Genomic DNA, 24,828 nt, shown 5'->3' on the forward strand with positions numbered 1-24,828 from the left:
ACTGAAAGCCTTATCACTCAAGGATCCTATCCAGCGACAATAATGCTGTCTATAAAAATGTTTTTCAGGTGGAATTTCTATCTTATCTTGTGCACCTTCATATCCAGTGCATGCTTAAAGCATCCATTTGTGCTAAAATGTTATTGCACACAGTGACTGCCTGCTTCCAAGACCTTATCTCTGCCCTCCACACACACACACACACACACACACACACGTTGTGCTTTGGAGGTGTAACCTTTGAAAAAGTCCCCCACCTCCCTTTCCCACTATAGTTGTTTTTAGTACTAGGAAAAGAAGGCACTGTTGGTTATCTTTTACTTTGAAAACCATATGGATGAGGTAATCCAAAATGTAGCAAGAGAGAATACTAGAAGATGAGATCCTCATTGGAAGGCACTTAACTAGCTACTGAGAAAGAGGAAAAAATGAGCACTGTGTGTCATGCAACGTGAAGGCTCAAGCCAAAAGATGTTCAGCTGCTGATATGCTCAGATGTGAAAAGAAAGTCTGAAGTTGCACAATGCATATAATTAGGAATATGGAGTGTGAGAACCATGAATCAAAGAAAGCTAGAAGCTGTGAAGTAAAAAAAAAAATGGAACATCTAAACATTGCAGTACTTAGTTTGGGTGAATTAAAGTGGATAAGAATGGGACATTTCCAACCAGACAATTGCACAGTATTTTATTCTGAAATAGCAGTCTAAGAAGAAACAGGGTCATATTATCAGTGAGACAAGATGCAGCAAAAGTAGTCAGTTCAGCTCATGATGGAGACGATTCTACTGCAACTTAATATTTTGAAATAGTCAAGGTTGTAAGGAAGAAGAGAGACAGAAAATCCTTCAAGGTATAGAAGTAGGAGCAGATTTTTTGGTGTGTGTGTGTGTGTATGTGTGTGTGAAAAGATCTGTGCTGACATATAATCTGTCACTTGACCATTACTATCATGTTCCCTTTGATCTTCTGACTTCAGGGATGCAGGATTTCAACTATTTAAAAAGGTTGCTCTGCGATTGTGAGCCATAACTTTTAAAATAAACATTCACTGACCTTTGGGTAAAGGGGCAAACTAATCTTGGTTTGATATTCTCTGGTGCACACACACACAAGAATTCATATGACATTATCAATAAGAGGAATGTTGAAATCAGTGACATTATTATTATTATTATTATTATTAGAATAAAGAATAATTAGAATTAGAATAAAATCCAAAATATGCAGCCTAATCTTAAGTACATATATGTGGAAGTAAGCTGCAAGGAATTTAGTGGGACAAAAGTTTGACTCAGACATGCGAGGCTAATGCCTGATATCTCTGTACTAGATGACTAGTAAAAGAATGTGAACAGAGAAGGGGATGAAACCTTCTGAAGATATTAAGGAGATATTAAAATGTTGCCTCTAATATTGTAGGTCTAAAATTGACTGATTTCCAAGCACAACATCGCTTGATAAAAATACTGATGTGAACCCAGCTTCATTCCTAAGTAAATCTGCATAGGTTTCCAGACTTTGACAGAACATTAGACCTCATGTTACCATTATTAATACAGATGTAGTGTGCATCTACAAACATTTGCTTGTTGTGTTTGGCCATAGCTATCTGCTCCACAAAGAGCAAGGGAGAAATAAACCTTATGTTTCAAACTTATAAAATCCATGGTACAAAAGGTCAGCAGGGTTACATTCTGTAGCACATATCCATAACTGTAAGTGGAAAGACAACTTCTGGAGGACCATAGCTGTATTTAAAACTGCTGTATTCTACTCTTAACTACAGTTATTTGTATACATGAAACTGAACTGTATGTTATGTCAAGTACTGAGACATATCATATAGTAGCATTTTTTCCCCTATGAAAGCTTACAACCATGGAAAATTGTTGAATAAAATGACTTGCAGAGTATCTTACTGCATATCCAGAGAGGTTATTGTGTTGAAAGTAAACATGTTGAACACATCATAGCAAACAATGGTGGTGCTATTCTGACAAAACGGGGTGTGCGCTGTAGCTACTAGTCCATCAGGGTACTACCACCCCTCTTGGCATACAACCCACTCCAGTCCAAAGTGTGGTATTTGCTGTTAATGTCTTTTGTAGTCTATTTTAATTTGTTATTTGCAGAACTCAACAGATGAGATCCTCCTTACACAGATTCACAAACAAAAACACACAGAAAATGCACTTTGGAAGGTGACACTCTCTCGGCTTCAGAAACAGTGTCTGCATGTCTCTGAAGCTGACTCATATCATCATCATCACACTATCATTGTCAAAATAAGGGAGACTTGTTAGAATTAAAAGACCCCCCCCCCCAAAAAAAAGCCACCTTGAGGCCTCTGGCCACTCACTCACCACCACCTCCTCCTCCTCCTCTTCTTCTCCTTACTCCTCCTCCTCCTCCTCCCCTTCCTCCTTTTCCTCCTCCTCCTTCTCCCCCTCCTTCATTTGCTGGGTGGCCTGGAAGGAACGGAGGAGGAGGAGGAAGTGGAGGTGGGGGGTGCGGGCGCGCACAAGGCGGGGATTTGAAGATACAGTTGGCCCTTCTTATACACAGAATTTTTATACACAAATCCAAGCATCCACAGTTTGAAAATGTTCAAAGAAAGTATAAATTTCAAAGATCAAACTTTGTTTTTCCATTTTTATAAGGGACATCATTTTGCTATGTCATTATATTTAATGGGACTTGAGCATACACAGATTTTGTTATACGCAGGGGATCTTGGAACCAAACCACAGCGTATAACAAGGGTCCACTGTATTTTGTGAGGTATTTAGCCTTCCCTGTCAAATTAAAACTCTAGAATTCCTTAGCATGGAGCCATGGCAATTAAAGTGGTGTGAAAGTGTGGTAGCAGCCTGGAAGTCACCAGAAGCAAAGCTAAATGGATCCGATCCAGTAACTGGTGGATGAACCTACCCCATTATGCCTACAACTTAAAAGCAGCTGCTGTGGGGGTTGGCAAGTCCCATGAAAATCAATGGGATTTAACTTTGAGCCCACATGGTAAGAAAGGATGGGAAATAAGATTTTAAAATAGCTCTCCATATATTAGATCGGCTTGCCTAGTGGTCTCCACTGAAGGCTGCCTCTAATGCCAAAAGACAGACTCATCTCATACCCTTCTCTCTTTAGATAAACCCCAGGCCTAGTGCTTTGGATGTTGGACTATGACTGTGGAGAGCAGGGTTCGAATCCCAGTTTGGCCATATAAACCCACTGGGTGGTCTTAGGCAAGTCACACTCTCTCAGCCTCAGGGGAAGGCAATGACAAACCCAACTCCTAACCACCTTGCCAAGAAAACTGCATGAAAGGGTCACCTTGCGTGTGTTGTGTGCCTTCAAGTCATTTCTATTTTATGGCAACCATAGGGCACCCCTATCATGCACTGACATAGCCAAGGGGGGGGGGTCTGTAGCGTCTGGACCCGCCTTCCAAAGTTGCGCTGGAGTACAATCAATGGCATGTGTGCCCATGGCGTGAGCGCTCTGCCGCACTCAAGCCCCCCCTTCCCAAAATCCTGGCAAGTCCCTATATCATGGGGTTGGACTATGACTCTGGAGACCAGGGTTCAAATTCCGTCTGAGCCATGAAACCCACTGGGTGACCTTGGCCAAGTCACACTTTCTCAACCTCAGAAGATGGCAATGGCCAGCCTCCTTTGAAGAACCTTGTCAAGAAAACCGTATAATAGCAATAGCAGTAGCAAGTACATTTCTATACTGCTTGTCAGTGCACTTAAGCGGTTTACAAAATATAAACTAATGGCCCCCCAACAAGCTTGGGTACTCATTTTAGAGACCTCGGAAGGATGCCAGGCTGAGTTGACCCAGAGCTCCTGGTTGGTATTGAACTCACAACCTTGTGGTTTGTGAGTGAGTTGTTGCTGTACAGGCATTTAATCATTGCGCCACTAGGGCCTAATAGGGTTGCCATTAAATAAAAAATGACTTGAAAGCACACAATAACAGGGATCCTCAGGAGGTTCCCCCTCCCTTCCCCTTGTTGTTATGTGCCTTCTAGGCATTTTCGATTTACAAATCCACCTTGCACACTCAGGTCCTCTGGGAGGAATGTGTTGCAACCTATAAAGACCAGATTGACAGCAACCACCCAGAGGACCTTTTCTTCAACCGCTCCTGGATTATTGAATGTCCTGCCGGAGGAGATCTGTCATATTGGCAGCTTAGACAGCAGTCAAGACGGATCTCTTCTGGCAGGCCTTCCCTGAGTAGCAAACCTGGCCACACACCGAATACGACTACCTCATCGAATACTCCGTACCCCAGTCGCTCATTGCTCATTTTAATTGGATTATTTTCATGTTCAATTGTTTAATTGTTTTAGGGGGGGGAGGGAAACTAGGATAATATTGGGATTTTGTATTAATGTTTTAACTGTAAGCCACCTCAATTGTCTTTGACAGAGGGGCGGGGTATAAATAAAGTTTTATTTATTATTACAGTATTATTATCAAGTGAGGCTGAGAGAGTGTGACTTCCTCATGTGGGTTCCATGGCTGAGCCAGGATTTGAACCCTGCACCTCAGAGTCCTACTCCAATGCTTTTACTTTTTACAGTCGGCCCTCCTTATCCATGGTTATTTTTATTCACGGATTCAAGCATCCACAGCTTGTGTGTGTGTGTGTGTGTGTGTGTGTATATATATATATATACTGTGTATATATATATATATATATATACATATCTCAAACCTTGATTTTTTGCCATTTTATAGAGAGGACACCATTTTGCTATGCCATTATATTTAATGGAACTTGAGAATACACAGATTTTGTTATCCCCTGTGAAATAAATAATAACCATATAATAAATAAATAAAATATAAATTTTATATATATTATAAATTATATAAATATATGTATGTGTGTGTGTGTGTGTATATATATATATATATATATAACATAAAATGTAAAATATAAAAATATAAATAAATAAATAAAATTATATTTAATGGGACTTGAACATCCACAGATTTTGTTATTCCCTGTGGAATAAATAATAACCAAATAACAAATAAATAAATAAAATATAAATTATATATATATATATATATATATATATATATATAAAATTTATAAATATAAAAATGTAATAAATAAAATTATATTTAATGGGACTTGAACATCCATGGACTTTGTTATCCCCTGAGGAATAAATAATAACCAATTAATTAAATAAATAAATAAAATTGTATATAAATTATAACTTATATATAATATACATTTTACAATATAAAAAATATAAAAATAAATAAAATTACATTTAATTGAACATCCACGGGTTTTATTAACTAAATAATAAATAAAATATAAATTATATATATATATATATAATGTTATTTATTTATATTTTTATATTTTAAAATGTGTATATATATATGTGTGTGTGTGTGTGTGTTGTAATTAATATACAATTTTTATTATATTTATTTATTTATAGATATATTAAAATATAAAATAAATAAATAAAATAATACATAAATAAATAATAAATAATAACCAAGCCTCAGTGGATAACAAGGACTCAATGCACTATGCAAGCTCCCTTCCCCTCCGCTCCCCCCCTTTATCACACCGCATTGGTACATCCCACAACCAACAAGGATAGAAAGGACCCGTCCACCGGGGAACAATTTAGGGGTGGGAAGAGGAAGTCTCTCTAGTCTCCAGAGAAGCGGGAGGGCGGGACTAGAGCAGAGCGGCTGAGCCAATCACAGCAGGCTTGGGAAGCAAGGGAGCCAATCACGGAGCCGGACGCTCGGGCGTGGCAGATCAACACGTTGAAGGGAGGGGGGAGGGAGGGAGCGGAGGCTAGTGCGGCTGCGCAGAAGGAGAGGGGGAAAAAAGGGCGAGAGGGAGCTGACTCGGAGGAAGGAAGGGATGAAGCGGAGGTTCTGCTGAGAGGAGCCGGTGGAGAGGCTGGGTCTGGGGGCGAGGAGGAGGAGAAGAAGGGCTGAGGATGGAGCAGGAGGAGATCCTGAGGAGCTTCATCCAGCGCGTCAAGGCCATGAAGGACGCCGGCCACAACGGGGAGGACAACTTCGCCTCCGACTTCATGGTATGGCAGCCTCCCTTGGAAGGAAGGGAGGGAAGGGGCAAGGCAGGGGCTTCCCTCAGACTCAGAGCCTCCTCCCAGGCCCTTCCTCCTCCCTTCCCTGGAGGGAGCTGGGAGGAGGAAGGGCTGCATCCTCCTTTCCCAGACACCCCTTCCCTCACTCCAATGGCCTGCGCCTCCCAGCTTTCTCTCTCTGGATGTGGATGTGCACATCAAAGGCTATTATGGACATTTGCTATTGTTTGCTCGCCTCTCCCATCCTTTTCCCAGGGGTCCAAAGTAAGAAAAAAGCAGTACAAAGCCTGGGGCTTTCAGGGTTCGGGGTCCCTCCGTCCAGGCTCCAGGGAGGGTCTTCCCTTCCTTTCCTTTCTTCTTTTCTCCCTCCCTCCCTTTCTCCTTTCCTCCCTCTCTCCCTCCCTCCCTCTCTTTTTTCTATCTTCCTCCTTTCCTTCCTTCCTTTCCCCCTCCCTTCCTTTCCTCCCTCCCTCCCTTCCTTCCCCCTTTCTCTTTTCCTCCCATCTTCCTCCCTCCCTCCCTCCCTTTCTTTCTTTCTCTCTTTCTTCCTTCCTCCCCCCTCCCTCTCTTTCTCCTTTCCTTTCTTCCTCCCTCCCTCTCTTCCTTCCTTCCCTCTCTTTCTGTGACAGTCCTAGCCCAGGTAGAGAGGATGGCTCTGAAATTCAGTTATTATCCCTCTGCCTGCAGTTGGGATATAATGGCTGCCTTTTAGCTATCCTTTACTGCAAAACCTCAGTCTGCTATTATTATTATTATTATTATTATTATTAATATTGTATGTAATGCTCTTGCCAGCATCCTCACCCCCCTTCCCCCCATCTCTCTCTCATTTCATTATCTCATTACATCCTCATTCTGCTTCTCCTTCCATTACACTTGAAGCCATTTGTTTGCCCACTTGGCTTTATAGCCACAGATGTGGTCTCACACTGCATTTCTTCAGATCTCTCTTCAAAGCTTCTTGTTCTGGAAGGGACAGCGTTTTTACATTCCTTAATATGTGGCCTCAAACTGTATCCATCCAGATCTCCCATCAGAGCTTCTTCTTCTTGCAAGGAGGACATTTTTACGTTTCTTAATATCTGGCTATGTGCAGTTGAATTAAAAATAAAAAATCAGCAATGCAAGTTCTTCTAGCAATGGTTATCATTGCTTTGCATGCAACCAGATCTCCTTAGCAATGAAGGGCATTTGGTTAAACTGGAAATATTTAATCTTTGTCGTAAGTGTAAAGCACATTGCAGAAATAATCCAGTTTGAGACCACTTTAACAGCTCTGGCTCAATGCTAGGGAATCCTGGGAACTGTAGTTTATTGTGGCAGCAGGGCTCTCCGACAGAGAAGGCTCAATGTCTCACAAAACTATAGTCCCGAGAATTCCCTAGCATTGAACCAGGGCAGTTAAAGCAGTCTCAAACTGGATTATTTCTGCAGTGTGTTGTAGCCCTTAGTTCATCTTGTTCAGTCTTGTTGCTATGCAAGATCCGGTCAGTGGATGGCTTGGGAACACACATTCTGATGCAAGTGTCAAATCCGAGGGTTGCCTGAAATACAAGGGAGGTGGCTGCAGGATGTTGCGAAAGACCAAAGGGGCTGCTGTCGAAAGTTGTCTCAGGTCTGCGGCATGGAAGAGGAAATGGACTTTAGGAAGTGGTTTCCTGATCCCGGATGAGGCGGCATGGGAAAGAGGAATGGCTCTTTCTGGCTGAAAGGGTTCTATTGTTCCTGAGGTAAATAGAAAAAGGATCTGGAAAAGAGATGAAACCTCACAAGAGGCAATGAATTTGAAGTCATCGGTTTCCTCTTAATGCACATTTTCCAGGACTTGAAACAACTGATTCTTTTTTGAATATCTGCTTCTATATATAATATAGTTGAGAATGGTAGGAATCATAACATCTTTAATCGTAGCACTCATGAACAAATATGTAGGTACCACTACATTACCCAGAAAGTCGTATAAGATTGGGAATTGCAATCGGATTATAAGAACATTGCTCAATTAAGGACCTACCGAAAACCACTGCTGTCATATAGAAACTTGATGGTGTTCCTAACTTGCTCTGTTTGCTAGCAATGTGTGCAATGTCATAAGAGGTTGCTGCATTGCTAATAGTACTTCTCACTGCAAATTTCTACAGCAGTAAAGAGAAAAAGGGTTAACAAATTGAAGAATATGTTGGTTACAGATGTGACACCTTTAGCGCTTGTAAAATGGCTGCAATAAAAGGGACTTGCTTTATGATGTTTAGTAGTATTCTTCTTTTAATTGATGTCCCAATGGAATAATTTGTTCCTAATCCATCTCTTCACAATACAGAGATTGTTTTAGATAGATGTGAAAATGGAACATGAAGGAAGCATTTCTCTCTCTCTCTATTGAAATTATACACCTTTTTTTTTAAAATGCAGAAGCTTTTATAATGAACATTTTCCCCCATTGAATAAAGCAGGTTAGTTTTCATTTTCAAATGTGCACATGATTTTGTACACATTTTTTCTTTGTTCAAATGCATTATAAGCTTTAGAAATGTGTAACTCTCTGAAGCAATGTTTACTTCACCCTGTTACCATTCTCAGTACGTACAAAATGGATATTTCTGCAGAGAAATCTATACTGACAAACTACTTTTCCATCCATACCTTATGCTCATTTTTCATGTGTCAGATGATTGGGCGGCATATAAATAAATCTTATTATTATTATTATTATTATTATTATTCTCTGTCCCTCCCCCTTTTCCTTGACCTATTCCTTCACTTCACCATTTTCTTGTAGAACAATTCCTTGGTTTCACACTTTTTTCTTTCTGATAGGCAATTTGATTAATTTTTACAACCTTTGCTACTATATCTCAAAACCTATTTTTTCCATTTTTACTTTTTGTGTTCAAAAGTGTGCTTTGGAGACATTTTATAAACATCTCTCCCAGCTTGTTGTATTATTATTTGAGGATGAGCATACTGAAGGTTTCAGACCAAACCCTCTGCATCACTGCATTTCTGACATTGTAGAAGAGACTCTGTGCCAATAGTTGCACTTCTCCTGGACCACTCAGTGATAGCTAGGAAAGGCATATGATACCAGTCCCTAGTTTTCCTATGCCTTATGTCCTCCTTGGTGCTGTATCCACAGCCTTTTCTTTTGTGCTGCCACTGTAGTTACATTTTTATAATGCATCAACAGGATGCCCATCTCCGTTTTCCCTTGTCTGAACTAAAGCATGAAATGGTCATACTCTCTCAGCCTCAGAAGATGGCAGTGACAAGCCCCCTATGAAGAAACTTGACAAGAAAACCCAGTGATAGGGTTGCCATAACTTGGAAACAACTTGAAGGTGCACAATAACAAGGCACGAAATATTACGGTAGCATTATCACTGACTTCCAACATTTCTCCTTTATTATCATTTGGTTTTCAAATATGACATAATATGTTGAAAGTCAGTTCTCTGTACTTTGACAGCTGCTCTTCTTGTTCTTATTCTAGAGTGCTCAACCCTTGCCCTTGCCATAGCTCTCCATTGTGGTGACTTTAGTACATCTCTTCTAATGTGGTCTTTTACTGTTACTACTACTGTCCCTCTGTTCTCATTCTGGCTTGCTCTAAGGCTGACCTGAGTCAGGGTTTTGAGGCAGAGGCAGTGAGGAGCTGCCCTGGGTGTATTCAAACTTCTGGCTTTGCTGTGCAGTCTTGTCTTGTGCTGTGCATTGAAATCCTATTCTCAACTTAATTTTTAATGAGCGTCTACTTTTGTTTCCTCCCTTCTACAACTATGACAATGCACTAAACAGCTGCTAGAAACCAGAAGGTTCCTAATCTTGTCCTCCAGTATGCAAGGGTATGATTCAGCTGACTATCTGTTAAATTGCCTAACTGCACCTTTAAAAAATGGTGGGAAGATGAGCCAAATACCCCATGAATTTAGGTACCCAAAATTTTGCCTGATTTATTTGACTGTATTGGGTCAGCCCTGTTTCCGTTTCTGTTTGTTTTTTGGTTTAATACAATATCAAAATTTATACTCCTGATTTAAAAGCATACATCAGCTCCTGGTTTCTACTTCTGCTCTTTTACCTACTTAGTGTAAGCTCACCTACTACTTTCTGCAAAGATTTTTGCGTATGTGATTATGCAGATGATTTCTACACAGATTATGCATTGGAGCCCATTGTGGACATTGTAGCCCAAGTGCATGTTTCAAACCTTACTGAACAAAAGCGTCAAAATCTTGTACATCATTACCTTGTACTTTCTACCTTGATCTTCCCTGATTGATGATTTCTATCTCCTTATCCTAGTGTTTTCTCATGACAGTTATATACTTGAGCCTTGTATATTCTGGAATTTTTCAACTTCTATCTTACCCAATTGCATTTAGAAATGGTTAGCTATATTTGAATATTTTGTTGATTAAGTTATAGTCTGATTATTACTGTATGTTGAATACTGCTCTGAGTAGAATAACAACATATTGCTGATGATAATTATTTTCAGAGCTGTAGCTATGATAATCAGCTGCCGCCAAAACAAAGCCATGTTTGACTAGCATATTTATTATGCCATAAGTCTTTGTGGACTTGAGACCGCTTTCGTTATGTCCTAACAAATCTGTCAGTAATCAAAGTGCCACGAGACTTCACTGCTTTTCATGCCATAGGATATCAGTTTGTAAGGCTTTTTGGCAGTGACTAGATTTGTAAGGCTTTTTGGCAGTGACTAGATTGATTTTGTGGTTTTCTGTGGTATCCACCCATGATAGGTTTACCTTAGGGTTGGCATAACTTGGAAACAACTTGAAGGCATGTAGCAACAATGGTATCCACATACTGTTGGCCCATTATCATTATTCTTCATTCTTTAGAAGTAGTGCACAGTGGTGCTTTAAAAATGAATAAGACAATAAAGACAGATCTCAGTCTTCTGCTCAGAATCTAAAATAGACAGTGGGGGAATGAGGAAGAGAGGGACTTAGTGATAAGGAGCAAAGAATATGAGCAATTGACGTTTCATGTGCTTTGAGCCTGATTATAGATAGGAATGAGGAATTAGAAGATAAGTGAAAGAGCATGCAGAAAAGATGAGTTCCTTTAATCATTCTCTTCCGGTCCTATGAGCCATTTAACGTTGTTCTAATTTTCCTTTTCTTGTATTGAATTGTCAGTAGATACGGGGTTGGGAATTGAAAAATATGCTGGCTATTACAATTCAACACTGCAAATGGATGGTGAGGGACAGATATACAGTCATCCCTCCATATTTGTGGATTTGATATTTGCAGATTTGATTATTCACAGATTTCATTAATATGTTCTCTCTAGGACTGTCTAGGTCCTCCAGTGCAACTCTGTGGTCAACTTTAACTAAAAGTTGCACTGAAAGACCATTTGTAGCTAATCCATTGCCATTCTATGGTCAGTGTATGTTGGACATTGACCACAGAGTTGCACTGGAGGACCTAGAGATTCCTAGAGAGGTGTCCTTCAGGTAAAAACATGGTGTTTTTGTTATTTGCGGTTTTTCCATATTCACGGAGGTCTTGTTCCCCTAACCCTAGCAAATATGGAGGAACAACTGTAACTACATATTGTTGACACTTATGCTATAGTGAAAAGTACAGGATTTAACCAGGGTTTTATGGGGGAAAGCAAGGCTGAGGAGAAAACTTCAGTTCATCTTTCCTAGTCTACTACCTTCTTTATACTTTGGACTGCAGTTCACATAATCTGTGAAGGTGGAGTTCAGAGGGAGAATCTTGTAGCAGAGATGTACAAGCAGAGTAATGTTTGAGAAGATGACACAAGGGAGTTTGTGTCTTAGTGGTAGAGTACATGCTCTGCAAATAGAGGATTCCAGGTTCCGTCATTGGTATGCTCCATTCAAAGGATAAGGGAGTAGGTAATGAGGAAGCCCCCAGGAAACTGCTTCCAGTCAGAGTAGAGAATACTACATAGCAATTGATCTGGCTTCATAAAGACAGGTACATATTTTGAAGAATTGCCAAAACTTTGAGGGTAGCAGAAAATCTAGGCACGAGCCAAAAAAGGTAAGTAAGGAGAGGACTGTTGTGGTTATCAGCAGGAATGCTGAAGTCTCTAAGGAAGCTAGGAATGTTGTCAGAAAACATGTTATGCATTGGATATGAAGGTTGAAATGGGGGGGGGGAGAGCTGAAAAATGATATTCCATGGCCATACTGAACTATGTAGATACATAAGATTAACTTCACATACTGAACTATGTAGATACATAAGATTAACTTCACAGTATAAAAAGTAGAATTAGATGTGGCTTACTCACTCATGATTTTTCCAGAATGCTGTTGTCCTGGGAATCAGGGCAGGAGCTTAAGATGTTCCAGAGGTCTCATATAATTTACTGGCCTTTGGATAGATCACCCTGCTGGCCCACTAAGTACAAACTCTCTTTCACCTTTATCAAGGTAAACTGCTCCTAGTCCTTACTGAGATGCACTGAGTAGTAGGATCCCTCCTCCCCATAAGCTTAACTTACACCTACCTGGAGTGAAATGTTATTCATAAAACCAGTCCAGACCAGCATGTTGGTAAATCAGTGCATACGCTTATGTGGGGAATATAAGATCCAGAATAATGAATTTGATCAATAAAGAGTAAGATACAGTAATAATGTGTGAAAGACTGACATAATTGCAAAACTGAAAACATAATTGACCCCCCCCTTTAACAGTTGTCCTGATCGACAGCCTTCCTATGACATTTCTTTTCTCTGATGTCACTAACTCCTTCAACTTTCTTTATTCTCTCTTGCAAGCCTAATTTAACTGATACTTCATGCCTCTCACTCAACTTGACTCCACTCACCACTCATTTTTACTCCCCTTCTGTCACTTCTTCTGTTACATGGATGTTGAGGAAAGGTCTTCTGGAGAGAGGGCAATGGAGGTCTGACAGTGAGAATGTGGAGTCCAGTATCTAAACTCACTGTGAACTGGCAATTTCTGGTTTGCGGGTAAGAAGGAGAAGTGAGTAGAGATGTGGATGTCACAAGATGTAGACACAGGTTCAAGCCATATGGTTACAAATGGCACCAAATATATAAATAGGCTGAACATGCTGCTGCAGCTAAGCCTAAGGCAAGTAAAGAGAACAGAGACTTGCTTTTTTTCTCTAAATACAGGGCTAATAATAGAAATGATTCTATTCTTGATCAGAGAAGAATGCTGCAAATATTTTTCCCACATCCTTTTAAAAAAGATAAGATGTATGTTTTCTTTTGCCAAAAGTAATCCGTTTGCTTTCAAAGCAGCAGTTAATATTTCTGCATGTTCCAGAAAGTCAGAAGTCCAGTTAGGCATGTGGAATGAGCTCTTTGGCTCTCTGAATTATGTTCCATGATACAGATGTTAGTGCCATGATACACAGAAGTATTTTGATTGCTGTGCTGGCCAAGAGTTCATGCTGCTACAGGTTTCATGTTTGGTTTGTTGATTCAGCACAGATGTAATAGGGATCTATGGTTTCCCACTATGTAAGTGAACTATGATGGGCTGCAGGATTTCCTTTTTCCTTTCTTTCGTGGCTGTAAACAGTTAAAAAATAGATAAAAATGTCTTTTGATTCTGCTTTTAAATTATTGTTATGGTTCCCCATAATACTAACTCAAAATGGTGACTTATTTATCTTTAGACAAGTGAGAGCAAACTATATTTTAAACCAGAATAGGGCATTCCAGATATTCACTTGCTCTCATATTTCCTCACTAGTGGCTATGTTGGCCAGAACTGAAGGCCAAGAAAATGTGAGGCCATGTACTGCAGTTTCCCACCGCATTGTAAAAGAAACCACAGTTCCAACTTCAGGTGTCATGAGAACATGTGCTTAGGTTTAAACCTCAAAACAGATGCTTGTCGTCGTACACATGAAAAAGGAAGAAACAAATGAATTGAATACTTCTTGTAGCTCATTTACAAGAAATGAGGTACACCAGCATGGTGTAGTGGTTTGAGTGCTGGATTGTGACTCTCCAGAACAGTCCACGGGCTCACTCTTCGCAGGAGGGACAAGTGGAGAGGGATAAAATGGTGGCACACACCTGCTCACGCCTTAGGCACATGTGCCATTATTTTCAATAGGACTCTAATATTTCTGAGTTGCCGTTTTCGTGGGGCGGGGTGTCTGGAACGGATCCCCCACAAATTGGGAAGGGCTACTGTATAGACAAAATGCATCGCTAACAATTTTCTTAGCTAATTTTGCTCAGTATTCTTCAGTGATTTCAAACCTGTAAATGACCTTTAGCACACACTTGGGGCTAATTATGAATTAATTAGGTTTTCCATTCTTCTTGTGAGCCCAATGAAGTGCTAGAGGCTGACTTATACACAGTATTAAAAATTGCTTTTGCTCTATCAGATTCAGAGTAAGAAACATCCCTACTTTGAAAGGAGAAATACAGCTTTCTTCTCCTGATTGGGGCTCCACATTTATTACATTCTAAGGCGACATTACTCTGGGACTGGTTGGATTATCTTGCAGGTTGTGATAACCACTTATATTACACGTATGTTGGCATGTCGGGAGGAAGTAGAGCTGTATTGTTGGATGAACCCCTGTCTTTTTATGGGGGTGGTGTAGATAGTGGCATCAAATAATCTTCCTGCATCCCTGCCCCAAGATTCTAGATTCTGCATGGAGGTTTTCTGCTTAAGAGCTTTGCTATTCAGAATGGAATTGGTAGTACTGTAGGCCATATTTCAAGGGAAGGAACTGACAAAACCACCTCTGAGTATTCATTGCCTAAGCAAACCCCAAGAAATTAATGGGATTGCCATGACTCAGCAGGTGACTTGAAGGCACATTAACACAGAGATTGGTAGTTAGCAGACTATAGATGTTGTTGTGTGCCTTCAAGTCGTTTCCGATTTACGGCAACCCTAAGGCCGGCTTATCATGGGGTTTTCTTTGTAAAATTAATTCAGAGTAGGTTTACCATTGCCTTCCCCTGAGGCTGAGAGCATGTGAGTTGCCGAAGGTCACGCAGTGGGTTTCATGGCTGAGCTGGGAATTGAATCCTGGTCTCCAGAGTCACAGTCCAGCACTCAAATTACTATGTTACCTCAAAAACAAAGTAGACCTAGTATTTATTCGGTGACTATTCAACATTAGCATTTCCCCCTTCAGATGTTTGGTAGTGATTTTGAAAATGCTCTGGATTTATTAGCATACATCAAGGAAGCCATAACAAAAATTAACAGCATTTTCTAGACGTTGACCACCTTCTTCTTGGTTGGGACAGACCAGTCTTAATTACTGTACTTGCATTTGCTCCAGAAGCATGCAATGGCATCTAAAAATTCTTAAGAGAATATTATAATTTTATGCTGTATGAGTTTCTCTAATCAGTACAGCTGGCGAGTTCCCTCCTTCCAAATTGTCATTTAACCTATCTAGGTTGAGTTTTAAGTCCATTATTTTAATCCTGACTTTTTTTTTTTAGTTAAGTCATCACTGCCTTGTCTCCTGTTTTGATTGTAGAGGGTTACAATGAGTATCAGTGCGTTTTTACCCCTGAATTCTAGGAACATGGAAAAAACTAGCAGTTTCATAGATATTCAGAAGCGTGGCACAGTGTTCTGTTTCTCACAGGGGCCCAGCAGTTGCCTCTGGCAAACCAACAAAATGGGTCGTTAGGTCACCAGTCCTCTTGCCATTCCCTGGTAACTGAAATTCAACTTCTGATCCTGAAGGCAGTGTCTACAAACCCATCAGTTCTAATAGCCATTGATAGCCTTATGCTTTGTGAATTGTCTAATCCCTTTGAAAGTTGTCTAAGCTGGCAATCATTGTCATGTCTTGTGGCAGCAAATTCCTTTGTTTATCAATACACTGTGAAATAATCTCTCATCATTTAACTTCATTGAATTTCTCTAAGTTCTACTACTATAAAAGGAGAAAACTATGTCTGTGTTCTCTGTGCCATGCATTCTGTACAGCTGTTGTCTGTTGGTCCTTATTGTCTTTCCCCCCCTAAACTAAATAGACTTAAACCTTGCCTTGTAAAGGAGCTAGAGCTTATTCTGCATATTCTTTCTTCACCCTTTCCAGCTTTCCCATCCCTTTTTTCCCTTTTGAGGTGTGGTGAACAGAATTATATCCTTATTCAAAGTTGGTTGCATCATTGTTGTGCATAAAGGTGTTATAATTTTGCAGTTTTATTTTGAATCTTTTGCTTGGTGATCTCACAGCCAGTCTATATTTTCACCCACAACGTTAACACTGTCATTTGACATGATCACAAGATCCTTTTCCTCATCAGTCACAGCCATTGAAGAGCCAGTATATATGAGAAATTAATTTTGTTTTGCCCGAGTGTGCATCACTTTGTACTTTCAAACAGGAGAGAGGAAAGATGACATTAAACTTCCATAGTCAGATAGTTCAATTTATTGAATTAGTCTACCTCCCATTTCAAACAATGCTTTGTAGTTGGACAAACTACTGTTTTGTTTTATTTTACTTTACTGTTCTGTCATGCTCCTGGTTTATTATTTTACAACCGTAGTTATACTGCCTATAGTCCTAATTATTTGAGAGCTTTGTAATTACTGGAGAGCCTCACAAGTATTGCTTGAAAAAGCTTATGACAGTCTGGTGAGAGCAGCTGGATACTTTCAAAAACATTTGCAGATTTCTTGCCCATTCACCAAGTTCACAGAGATAATTTTGAAGTTCCTCATCCAGAATAACTTGGTGTCATCTACATCCTTCTCCATCTCATTACTTGTAACACTGTAATTTATTACTGGAAAAGCACTTATTTCAGTGAAATCATTATTGAATACAAATGTCTCTTCTCAACCCTGCCTCCTAGAAAATCATTTTGTTTATGAATGGTCTGTTTTTGGGGTGAATAGTAAGGTGGCCAAGTTGATTGTTGATAACAAATTATTAAGGGTGGTTAAACAAAAAAATCTTGTATAAATAAATAATAAACTTTTTATTTATATACTGCCTTTCCTCCAGATCAAAGCGGTTCACATATCATAGCTGTATCCATCATCTAAAGACATGGGAATCCCACTACATTTGATAATTCCAATGAGAAATCTGTACTTCGGACAAGAGGCCGCTGTTAGAACAGAATAGTCCCCGCCTGACAAGGGAGAACACTCTACTTGTTCAAATTGTAGACAGAAAACATCATTCAAAGAGCAGGTTTAGACTTAGAAGGAGGAGGAGTGAAGTGAACATCAACAATTTTAGATAAGTGGATGACACATATGCTAGTAGAAAAACATCATAGAGCTGGAACAATTTCTAAGGAAGGGCAAAGAAGAAAGGGCAAAGTCAGGGTTGCTGCTGAATGTAAAGAAAACAAAAATGACCATAGAGCACCAACATAAATTCAACCTATACAATGATGAAACAGTTAAAGATTTCTTGTACTGTGGATCAAAAACTGATCAGAATGAACACTGCAGTCAAGAAATCAGAAGAAGACTAAGAATGGGAAGGGCAGTGATGTAAGAACTAGACAAGATCATAAAGAGTAAAGATATACAATCGAGCACAAATGTTAGAATGATCCGATCCATTATATTCACCTTCACCATGTACAGATCTGAGAGATAGACAGTGAAGGAAGTGGATAAGGAAAAGAAAATCAACTCATTTGAGATGTGATGTTGGAAAAGAATGCTGAGGATACCATGGGTGGCCAAAAAGACAAACAAATGGGTCCTTCAACAGATTAACCCTAGAATCCAAGGTGAACACATTGAGGCTGTTGTACTTTGGCCACATCGTGAGAAGTCACGGAAATAGATTAATGCTAGGAAAGGTAGAGAGTAGTAGAAAGAGAGGCAGACTGTATGCCAGATGGCTAGACTCAGTTATTGAGATCATGAGCATGAAACAACAAGACTTAAGCAGAGCATTGGAAGACAGGGAGTCTTGGAGATGTCTCATCCACAGGGCCACCACGAGTTGAGGTCAATTCATGGGTTGTTGACAATAACAAGTACAATAATCCAGTAACTAACTTTTTTTTATCTTCTGAAGTAAATAAACAATCCCTTACACCCAGTTAACAACAACAAACAAAAAAAATTGCGAACAGGCCCTCATTAAACTGGGATAATGGCTTTTAAAATGGCATCTGAGATTCACTGTAAACAAATGTAAAATGTTTCATATTAGGACAAAATCCTGACTTCATATGCACATTGAAAAGATTTCAGTTGGCAGCTGTAGCCCAAGAATGTGATCTAGAGTCGTGAATGGTGCATATCTCAATAAACTTGTTGATGCAGTGTATAGCTCCTCTAAAACAGTGAATTCTACATTGAGCACAATTGGAAAACAAACTGAAAACCAAGTTCATACAGATCTATGATGCTATGATTGTATTTGGCATACTGTATATAGTTTTGGTTACCCCACTTGAAAAATAATATTGCATAAGGTGTATAAAAGAACAATCAAAATGATCTAGGGGCTGGAGCAAGTCTATGAGGAAAGGTTACAGTGTTTGAATATCTAGCATAGGAAAAAGGAAAATAAGGGGAGACGTGTTAGGATTACATATTATGCATGGTTTGACAAAAGTAGATATAATACTAGAACCTGGGGTCATCCACTGAATCTGAATATGATAAAATAAGCACTGCTTCATACACTGGATAGCTAAACTGTGGAAATCAGTGCCACAAATAGTGGTAGTTGCTCACTTGGATAAATTAAGAGGATACTGGACATATTAATGAAGGATGGGAAAGCCAGTGGCTTTCACACGTTGGATATGTATTTTTTCCATCACCAGTGTGCCTGAGAAGCACAAAGGACAAGAATAATATTGCATTCATGTCCTGCAAGTGGGGTTTTCATAGGCAACTAGCTGGCCAGTGTATGAGCATGACCAAAGGTAGGTCTTTTGTCTGTTCCAGTAATGTTTTTTGCTATATACATTGCAAAAAAGTACACCCCAGTTGTAACCTTGAGTGGTGATGACTGATAGAATTGAAAGGTACTAAGCAGTTTGGGAGAATCAGCTCTCCTGGGGTAGAGGGTTGGCCAGAGTGACTGCAGAAACTTCACTATACAGTGTGTGTGTGAGTGTGATGTACTGACCCAAATAGCCTCAGCTTCTAACAAATTCATTTATTTCCTCATATTCACTAAAAATATTAAATAGATCCAACAACTGAATACAAACTGTATTAGGATACAGTGTTAGTAGGCCTATCAGCACTAGCTCATGCCTCTAAGTCAGTGGTCCCCAAAGGTTTTTGGGCTACCGCCCCCTTTCCTTTTGAGCAGCAACCCTAGTGCCCCTCCAGTGCATATTTTTTTTTAACATTAGGTCTACTGTTCTTCATGTAGTCAAGTTGGCCACATGAACACGGAGTCATCTTTGACAATACTGGCTCCCTCAGCTTAGTAACAGAGATAAGCACTGCCCCTTACAGTTGGACAGAATTAGACAGTCTTGTCAAGGGAAAACTTTTACCTTTACCTTTTCTACTGCAAATTCAAAACAACTAATCTTGATTGCTGCTTCCTTTGCATCCAGTCACCTTGGAGCAGCAATCAAGCAGCTGTCTGAGCAGTGACCAAGAAGCCTTTCACCCGCGCTAGCCTTGTCCACACTGGCAAAGGCCAGTGTGGACAAGAGTCTTCTTGGTGGCTGCTCAGGCAGCTGCTCAGTTGCTGCTTCCAGGTTGACCAGGTGCAAGGCAGAAGCTTCTCCCTAGAGAGGAGGGACTCCCAAGCCGTCATCGGGGCAGATAAAGGTGCAGCCAGTGTGTGTGTAGAGGGGTTACAGAGGCTATATGCTCTGGACTGGAGACTGGTGTGGGCCAGAAAAGAGAGATTTTAGCTATAGGAGTTGCTCTAAGACAGTGGTTCCCAACCTTCCTAATGCCGCGACCCTTTAATACAGTTCCTCATATTGTGGTGACCCCCAACCATACAATTATTTTTCAACACTACATGCAAATATGTGTTTTCTGATGGTTTTAGGCAACCCCTGTGAAAGGGTCGTTCGACCCCCAAAGGGGTCCCGACCCACAGGTTGGGAACCACTGCTCTAAGTCAAAGGACTCTTTCCAAGAATCAAGCACAGATACACTTTCCCTAGAGACAGGTCTTCCCCATTCTTCCACCGAAAAAAGAAAAAGAAAGAAGTTTATTCTGCTACCTCTTCTCTCAGCCTGTCTGATCAAAGAAAGCAGAAGCAGCTGTGGAACTCCAGCCTACTAGCCAAGTCCCAGCACAGCTCACAAGGCTTAAGCAGGGTCACAAATCTAAAAGTTTCTTTGTGCTACCACATCTTCCCTGCCACCTTGTGCTTTAAATCTTTGCTCCAGTCTGTCCCAAAATGGTGCTGCTCTGAGCCTCAGAAGCGATATCCTGTACCCAAGCCTTGCATAAGTTTCCCAATTACCACTACTAGCGAAAAATGCCAGTAAGGGAGTGAACTCACATGGGCAGATAAAGAGCGAAAAACATCACGACAAAAAAGGATCAGCGAGGCTGGGTGGTGGTTTTCTGGGGACCCTGAAAAAAAGTTTCACATAAGTCTCATCCCCACCATGGTCTTAAAAGACTGCTGGTTCCCCTTGTCTTTCCTGCATACCACCAATACTTGACTGAAGGCCCCCCCGCCCCCCCCCTTTTCCCCTTCCCCCCCCCCCTGCCCCCCTCTTTTGACTTCACCGTCCCCTGGATCCTTCCACCGCTCCCAGGGTGTGTGTGTTACTGCTCACTTTGAGAATCACTGCTGTAAGTGAACGTACACTTGTCTCCATCGATTACCCCATATATCAGTTCCATTGACACCATAAATATGAACTGTTTGGTTTCCAACTGTCTATCCACTAGATCTGAGCAGCTTATGATAATAAAATGCAAATTAAAGAAAATTAAAAACATAACTGCATAATGTAAAACACATCCATTAAAAAGAAGTAAGAATACAAATGTATATCCTCTGTGTTTAAAAGAGTTTGACAGTGACAGAATGGGTTTGACGGGTGGTTTTGTTGTTGAAAAGTATCCAAATCATTATTATTGTTTTTTTCCTATATTTTAAAGTAGGAATGCTGAATCAAAGGAAGAAAATGACTTGATCACTTGACTTACTAGTGCTGATAAAAGGCATGAATTTTAATGGGGAGCTGCTGTGGTAGGATTGAATAAGCCCTTAATTCATGAAAGGGCATTTCAATTATTTTTAGTGAAAGCTTGGTGTACTGTCAGCAAGAGTAATTATTAGAGTATAGTATTAACCAGAGTGCATGTATAAACTTTAGTATTTAAACCCCTGAATTCTTAAATACATATATAAAGGGATATTCAACACCTGAAAGCAAATTTCTTGGCTAATCTCTTTCAGGCTTCAGCAGGCTAGAAAAATGCTCACTCTACAACTAGTGGCTGTTAGGTTACAGTTCACTACTTTGGGCAAATACTAGTGCTTCACTCTGTCTTCTCAGTTATGATAGTGCATCCAATTTTCTCTGTTAGCAATATTTTAAAGTCTGTTGTACTATTGTAGCTTATAATCAATGTTTGCAACAAAGATTATTTCATTAATTACAGTTCTATTACCGTATATACTCAACTATACGTTGACCTCATGTATCAGTCGAGGGCAGGTTTGGGGGCCAAAATTATGGCCTTTGATACAATCAATAGATAACTCTAGGGTAAAAGTTAGATGCATGTAACAAAGGATGTAAAGGACAAATGCCAAAGAACTTACAAAATTCTGGCAGGCATAACTGTATTCTGCTCGCCCTAAAGGCTGGATGGATGAGGAGGGAACTATGGTAAACTATGGATGGATGGATCAGGAGGGAACTTTGGTGGCTATGTGATGTGTGGGACAGGCAACTAGCCACTAGTGGGGCAAAGAAAATGTGTATATGATGAAAAGGCAAAGCAATGGAAATGGTGATTATCTTAGCAGGGATTATAGCTTTACTGTGACTTATAGCTTTACTGTGACTTAACTGTGATAACTTTCCCAGGTTTTAACACAGAAAAACTAACAAAAAGCACTCCTTTAAGGGCAAGCACCAAAGAGCTGCCATCACCACCATTTTCCCTCCCTGGCATTCAAAATAAACTAGAAGGGGCAATACTACTTTTAGGTGCTTTAAACCTAAGTGAGTGTTAACTATATTATTGTTTAATATAACAATAAGAACATTATTGTTTAAAATAATCTTAATGCAAAATCTGGGATAGAAACTGCATTTGAACATCTCTGTTCACTTTTTCTGTTTTTCCATTTCTATATGCCACCTGTAGAATAGAATCTGTTTTAAATAAAAATGAAGTATTTTTTAAATAGTTTTTTTCAGTCCTATAGAAAGCAACCAAACAGATAATGTGAGATACTTACAAAAAGTATGTGTCTGTGTAGAAAAATCGGGTACACAGCTCCATCTTGGTACCACATGCACATTGAGAAGAGGTTACTGGTGTAAGAACAAGTGGCTTCAAAAAACAATTTGGTTTTGCTAGAGGTAATTTCTATGTAGGTTTGGAGGCAGGGAGAGCAGAATGTAGTAGCACTTATAGTGGGGAAATCAACATCTTCAAAATTATGCTCTTTGTCTAAGACAGCAAAATTATAGAAATTATACAGTTAAGATACTCTTGAAAGTGTATGGATTGGGTTTCAGAGTGAGTATAAGAATCTCAAAAAAATATACTAGGATTTCTAATACAGCATTATTGTGAGATATAAAGAAATCTATATCACCGTATTGAAAGACTGCAACTTCACATATGAATAAAAGTGATGCTGAATTAAAGAGTATTCTTACATTGGGTCTTAGGAGATGCGTCCACAATCCCAACTGCATTCTCTTGCATTCAGAAGAAATGTGTTTCCTTTTTAAATATATTGTTTTTATTATTAATAAAATCATACTAAACATAATTTAAACATAACACAAAGAAATACGTATGAAACATAATAGAACATTCACTTCCAATCTCCCTGTTTTTGGTTATAATTATTATCTAACTTTCTTATTCATGGTATTTTTTATTTTCTACTATAAATGGAATTCTGTAACTTTTGTCCTCTACTATTCTACTATCCTGTTAATGTTCTAATATTCTAATATTGTTAAGCTTCCAAACCCAAAACTGATAGATTCCTCCACTATTATCTCAAATATATTATCAGTGCTTTCCAGTCTTTTCTGTAGTTCGCCAACAATCCTTTAATCAGTCTGGTCAGCTTATCCATTTCTGCCAGGTTGTATAGTTTCAACAGCCAGTCCTCTTGTGATGAAATTGTATTTTACTTCCAGCTATGTATATAAAAAAGTCTACCAGCAGTTGCCACATACAGTTACCATGTACAGTAGGATTCTTCCATATTTGTTTTCTGGATGTTTTTCTAGCATGCCCAACAGAAAAAAAATATCTGGTTTCAATTTAAGTTTCCAAATACTGTATCTACTAGCAATTTATGACTGTAAATGTGATATAATTGTCAGTGGTTCTTACACAGGCAATTTTGTGAGAGATTCAAGATGAACATGGTGTTAGAAGGTGTAGAATTAACTAAAACAGATTGACGCATTACTGTGTTGTGAGAATGACTATATGATTACAAAAATGTATAGAATACTACTAAAAGTAGAAATGGACATGATAGTAGTAAAAGGCTGCATGATTAAGTGGGCCCAAAATATTAGGCACCTGTTACAGTTGAATCAGTGGGAAAAATGTGGATTAAATAACTATAAATCACATTAACTGCTTTATCACACTAAGGGGCAAACAGGATTTAAACGAGAGTTAAACAGGAAATGTCATCTGATAAACATCAGGCATTTCCTGTTTAACTCTCGTTTAATTCTTGTTTAAATCCTGTTTGCCTAGTGTGATAAAGCAGTTAGTTATGATCACAGATTTACTATAAGACAGGGGTAGGCAACCTGCGGCCCGGCGAGGCCTTGGGACCGGCTCCAGCCCGGTCCTGCCGCCAATTTCCGCCGGGGCCTTTGGCGTCTTGCGCAAGGGGCATGGTGGGGCAATTGTCTATAGAAGACTCAGGAACATGCATTTATTTTAACATTTTTTTTAAAAAACAATTTTTTTCGCGTGACCTCCATTTTTTATTTAAAAAGTGCCCTCCATTTGAAAATTTTGTCCTAGATTTGTCCTTTATTTATTTAGTTAATTTTTTTACCAATAAAAAAATAGTTAATTATTTATTTTGTTTGCTTCGGCCCCCCAGTTTTGTCTGAGGGACAGCAACCCGGCCCCCGGCTCAAATGGGTTGCCTACCCCTGCTATAAGATGTTATACATATGGTATTTAACCCCTGAAAGAATGTCAAAAATGTATAAAGGAATGAGTGATAAGTGTTGGAAATGTGGTGGTCTTGCTTGGAAGCAAAACAATAATGGCTTTAAGAGGCACTTCCTCGTTATGATTTTGTAATCTTTTAAGGAAACTGAAAACTTTAGCCCAGTTTGAATAAGGACGCTTAAATTCCTAGTTTAAATACGTCAAGATTTTTAATGAATGGGACATGACAGCCATTACTTCTAGTGGTCTGTCATAATGCTTGCCTTGCCTAGCTTCACACAGCCATTCCTCTACCTCATAAGTGAACTGAAATCCAGAATCCATTTGTTTAAATCTCTCCTAAGTCGTGGCATACTTGGCATTTTACGGGAAAATTTTTACTGTCTGCCATATCTCTTCC

The 24,828-nt window shown here is 39.5% G+C and overlaps 1 protein-coding gene across 2 annotated transcripts in view; it reads left to right on the forward strand.

Annotated features, from left to right (window-relative positions):
• The first annotated feature begins 5,866 nt into the window (after positions 1 to 5,866).
• PTPN12 (protein tyrosine phosphatase non-receptor type 12) overlaps positions 5,867 to 24,828 on the forward strand; it is an 80,077-nt gene continuing 61,115 nt past the window's right edge. For both annotated transcript variants that reach the window (XM_042468752.1, XM_042468753.1), the window contains exon 1: positions 5,867 to 6,096. In XM_042468752.1, coding sequence (XP_042324686.1) covers positions 5,998 to 6,096 — 99 coding nt within the window. In that variant the 5' untranslated portion in view covers positions 5,867 to 5,997. The remainder of the gene's footprint in view (positions 6,097 to 24,828) is intronic.

Source organism: Sceloporus undulatus, chromosome 5 (genome assembly GCF_019175285.1).
Source record: "Sceloporus undulatus isolate JIND9_A2432 ecotype Alabama chromosome 5, SceUnd_v1.1, whole genome shotgun sequence".
Classification (NCBI taxonomy): Eukaryota; Metazoa; Chordata; class Lepidosauria; order Squamata; family Phrynosomatidae; genus Sceloporus; species Sceloporus undulatus.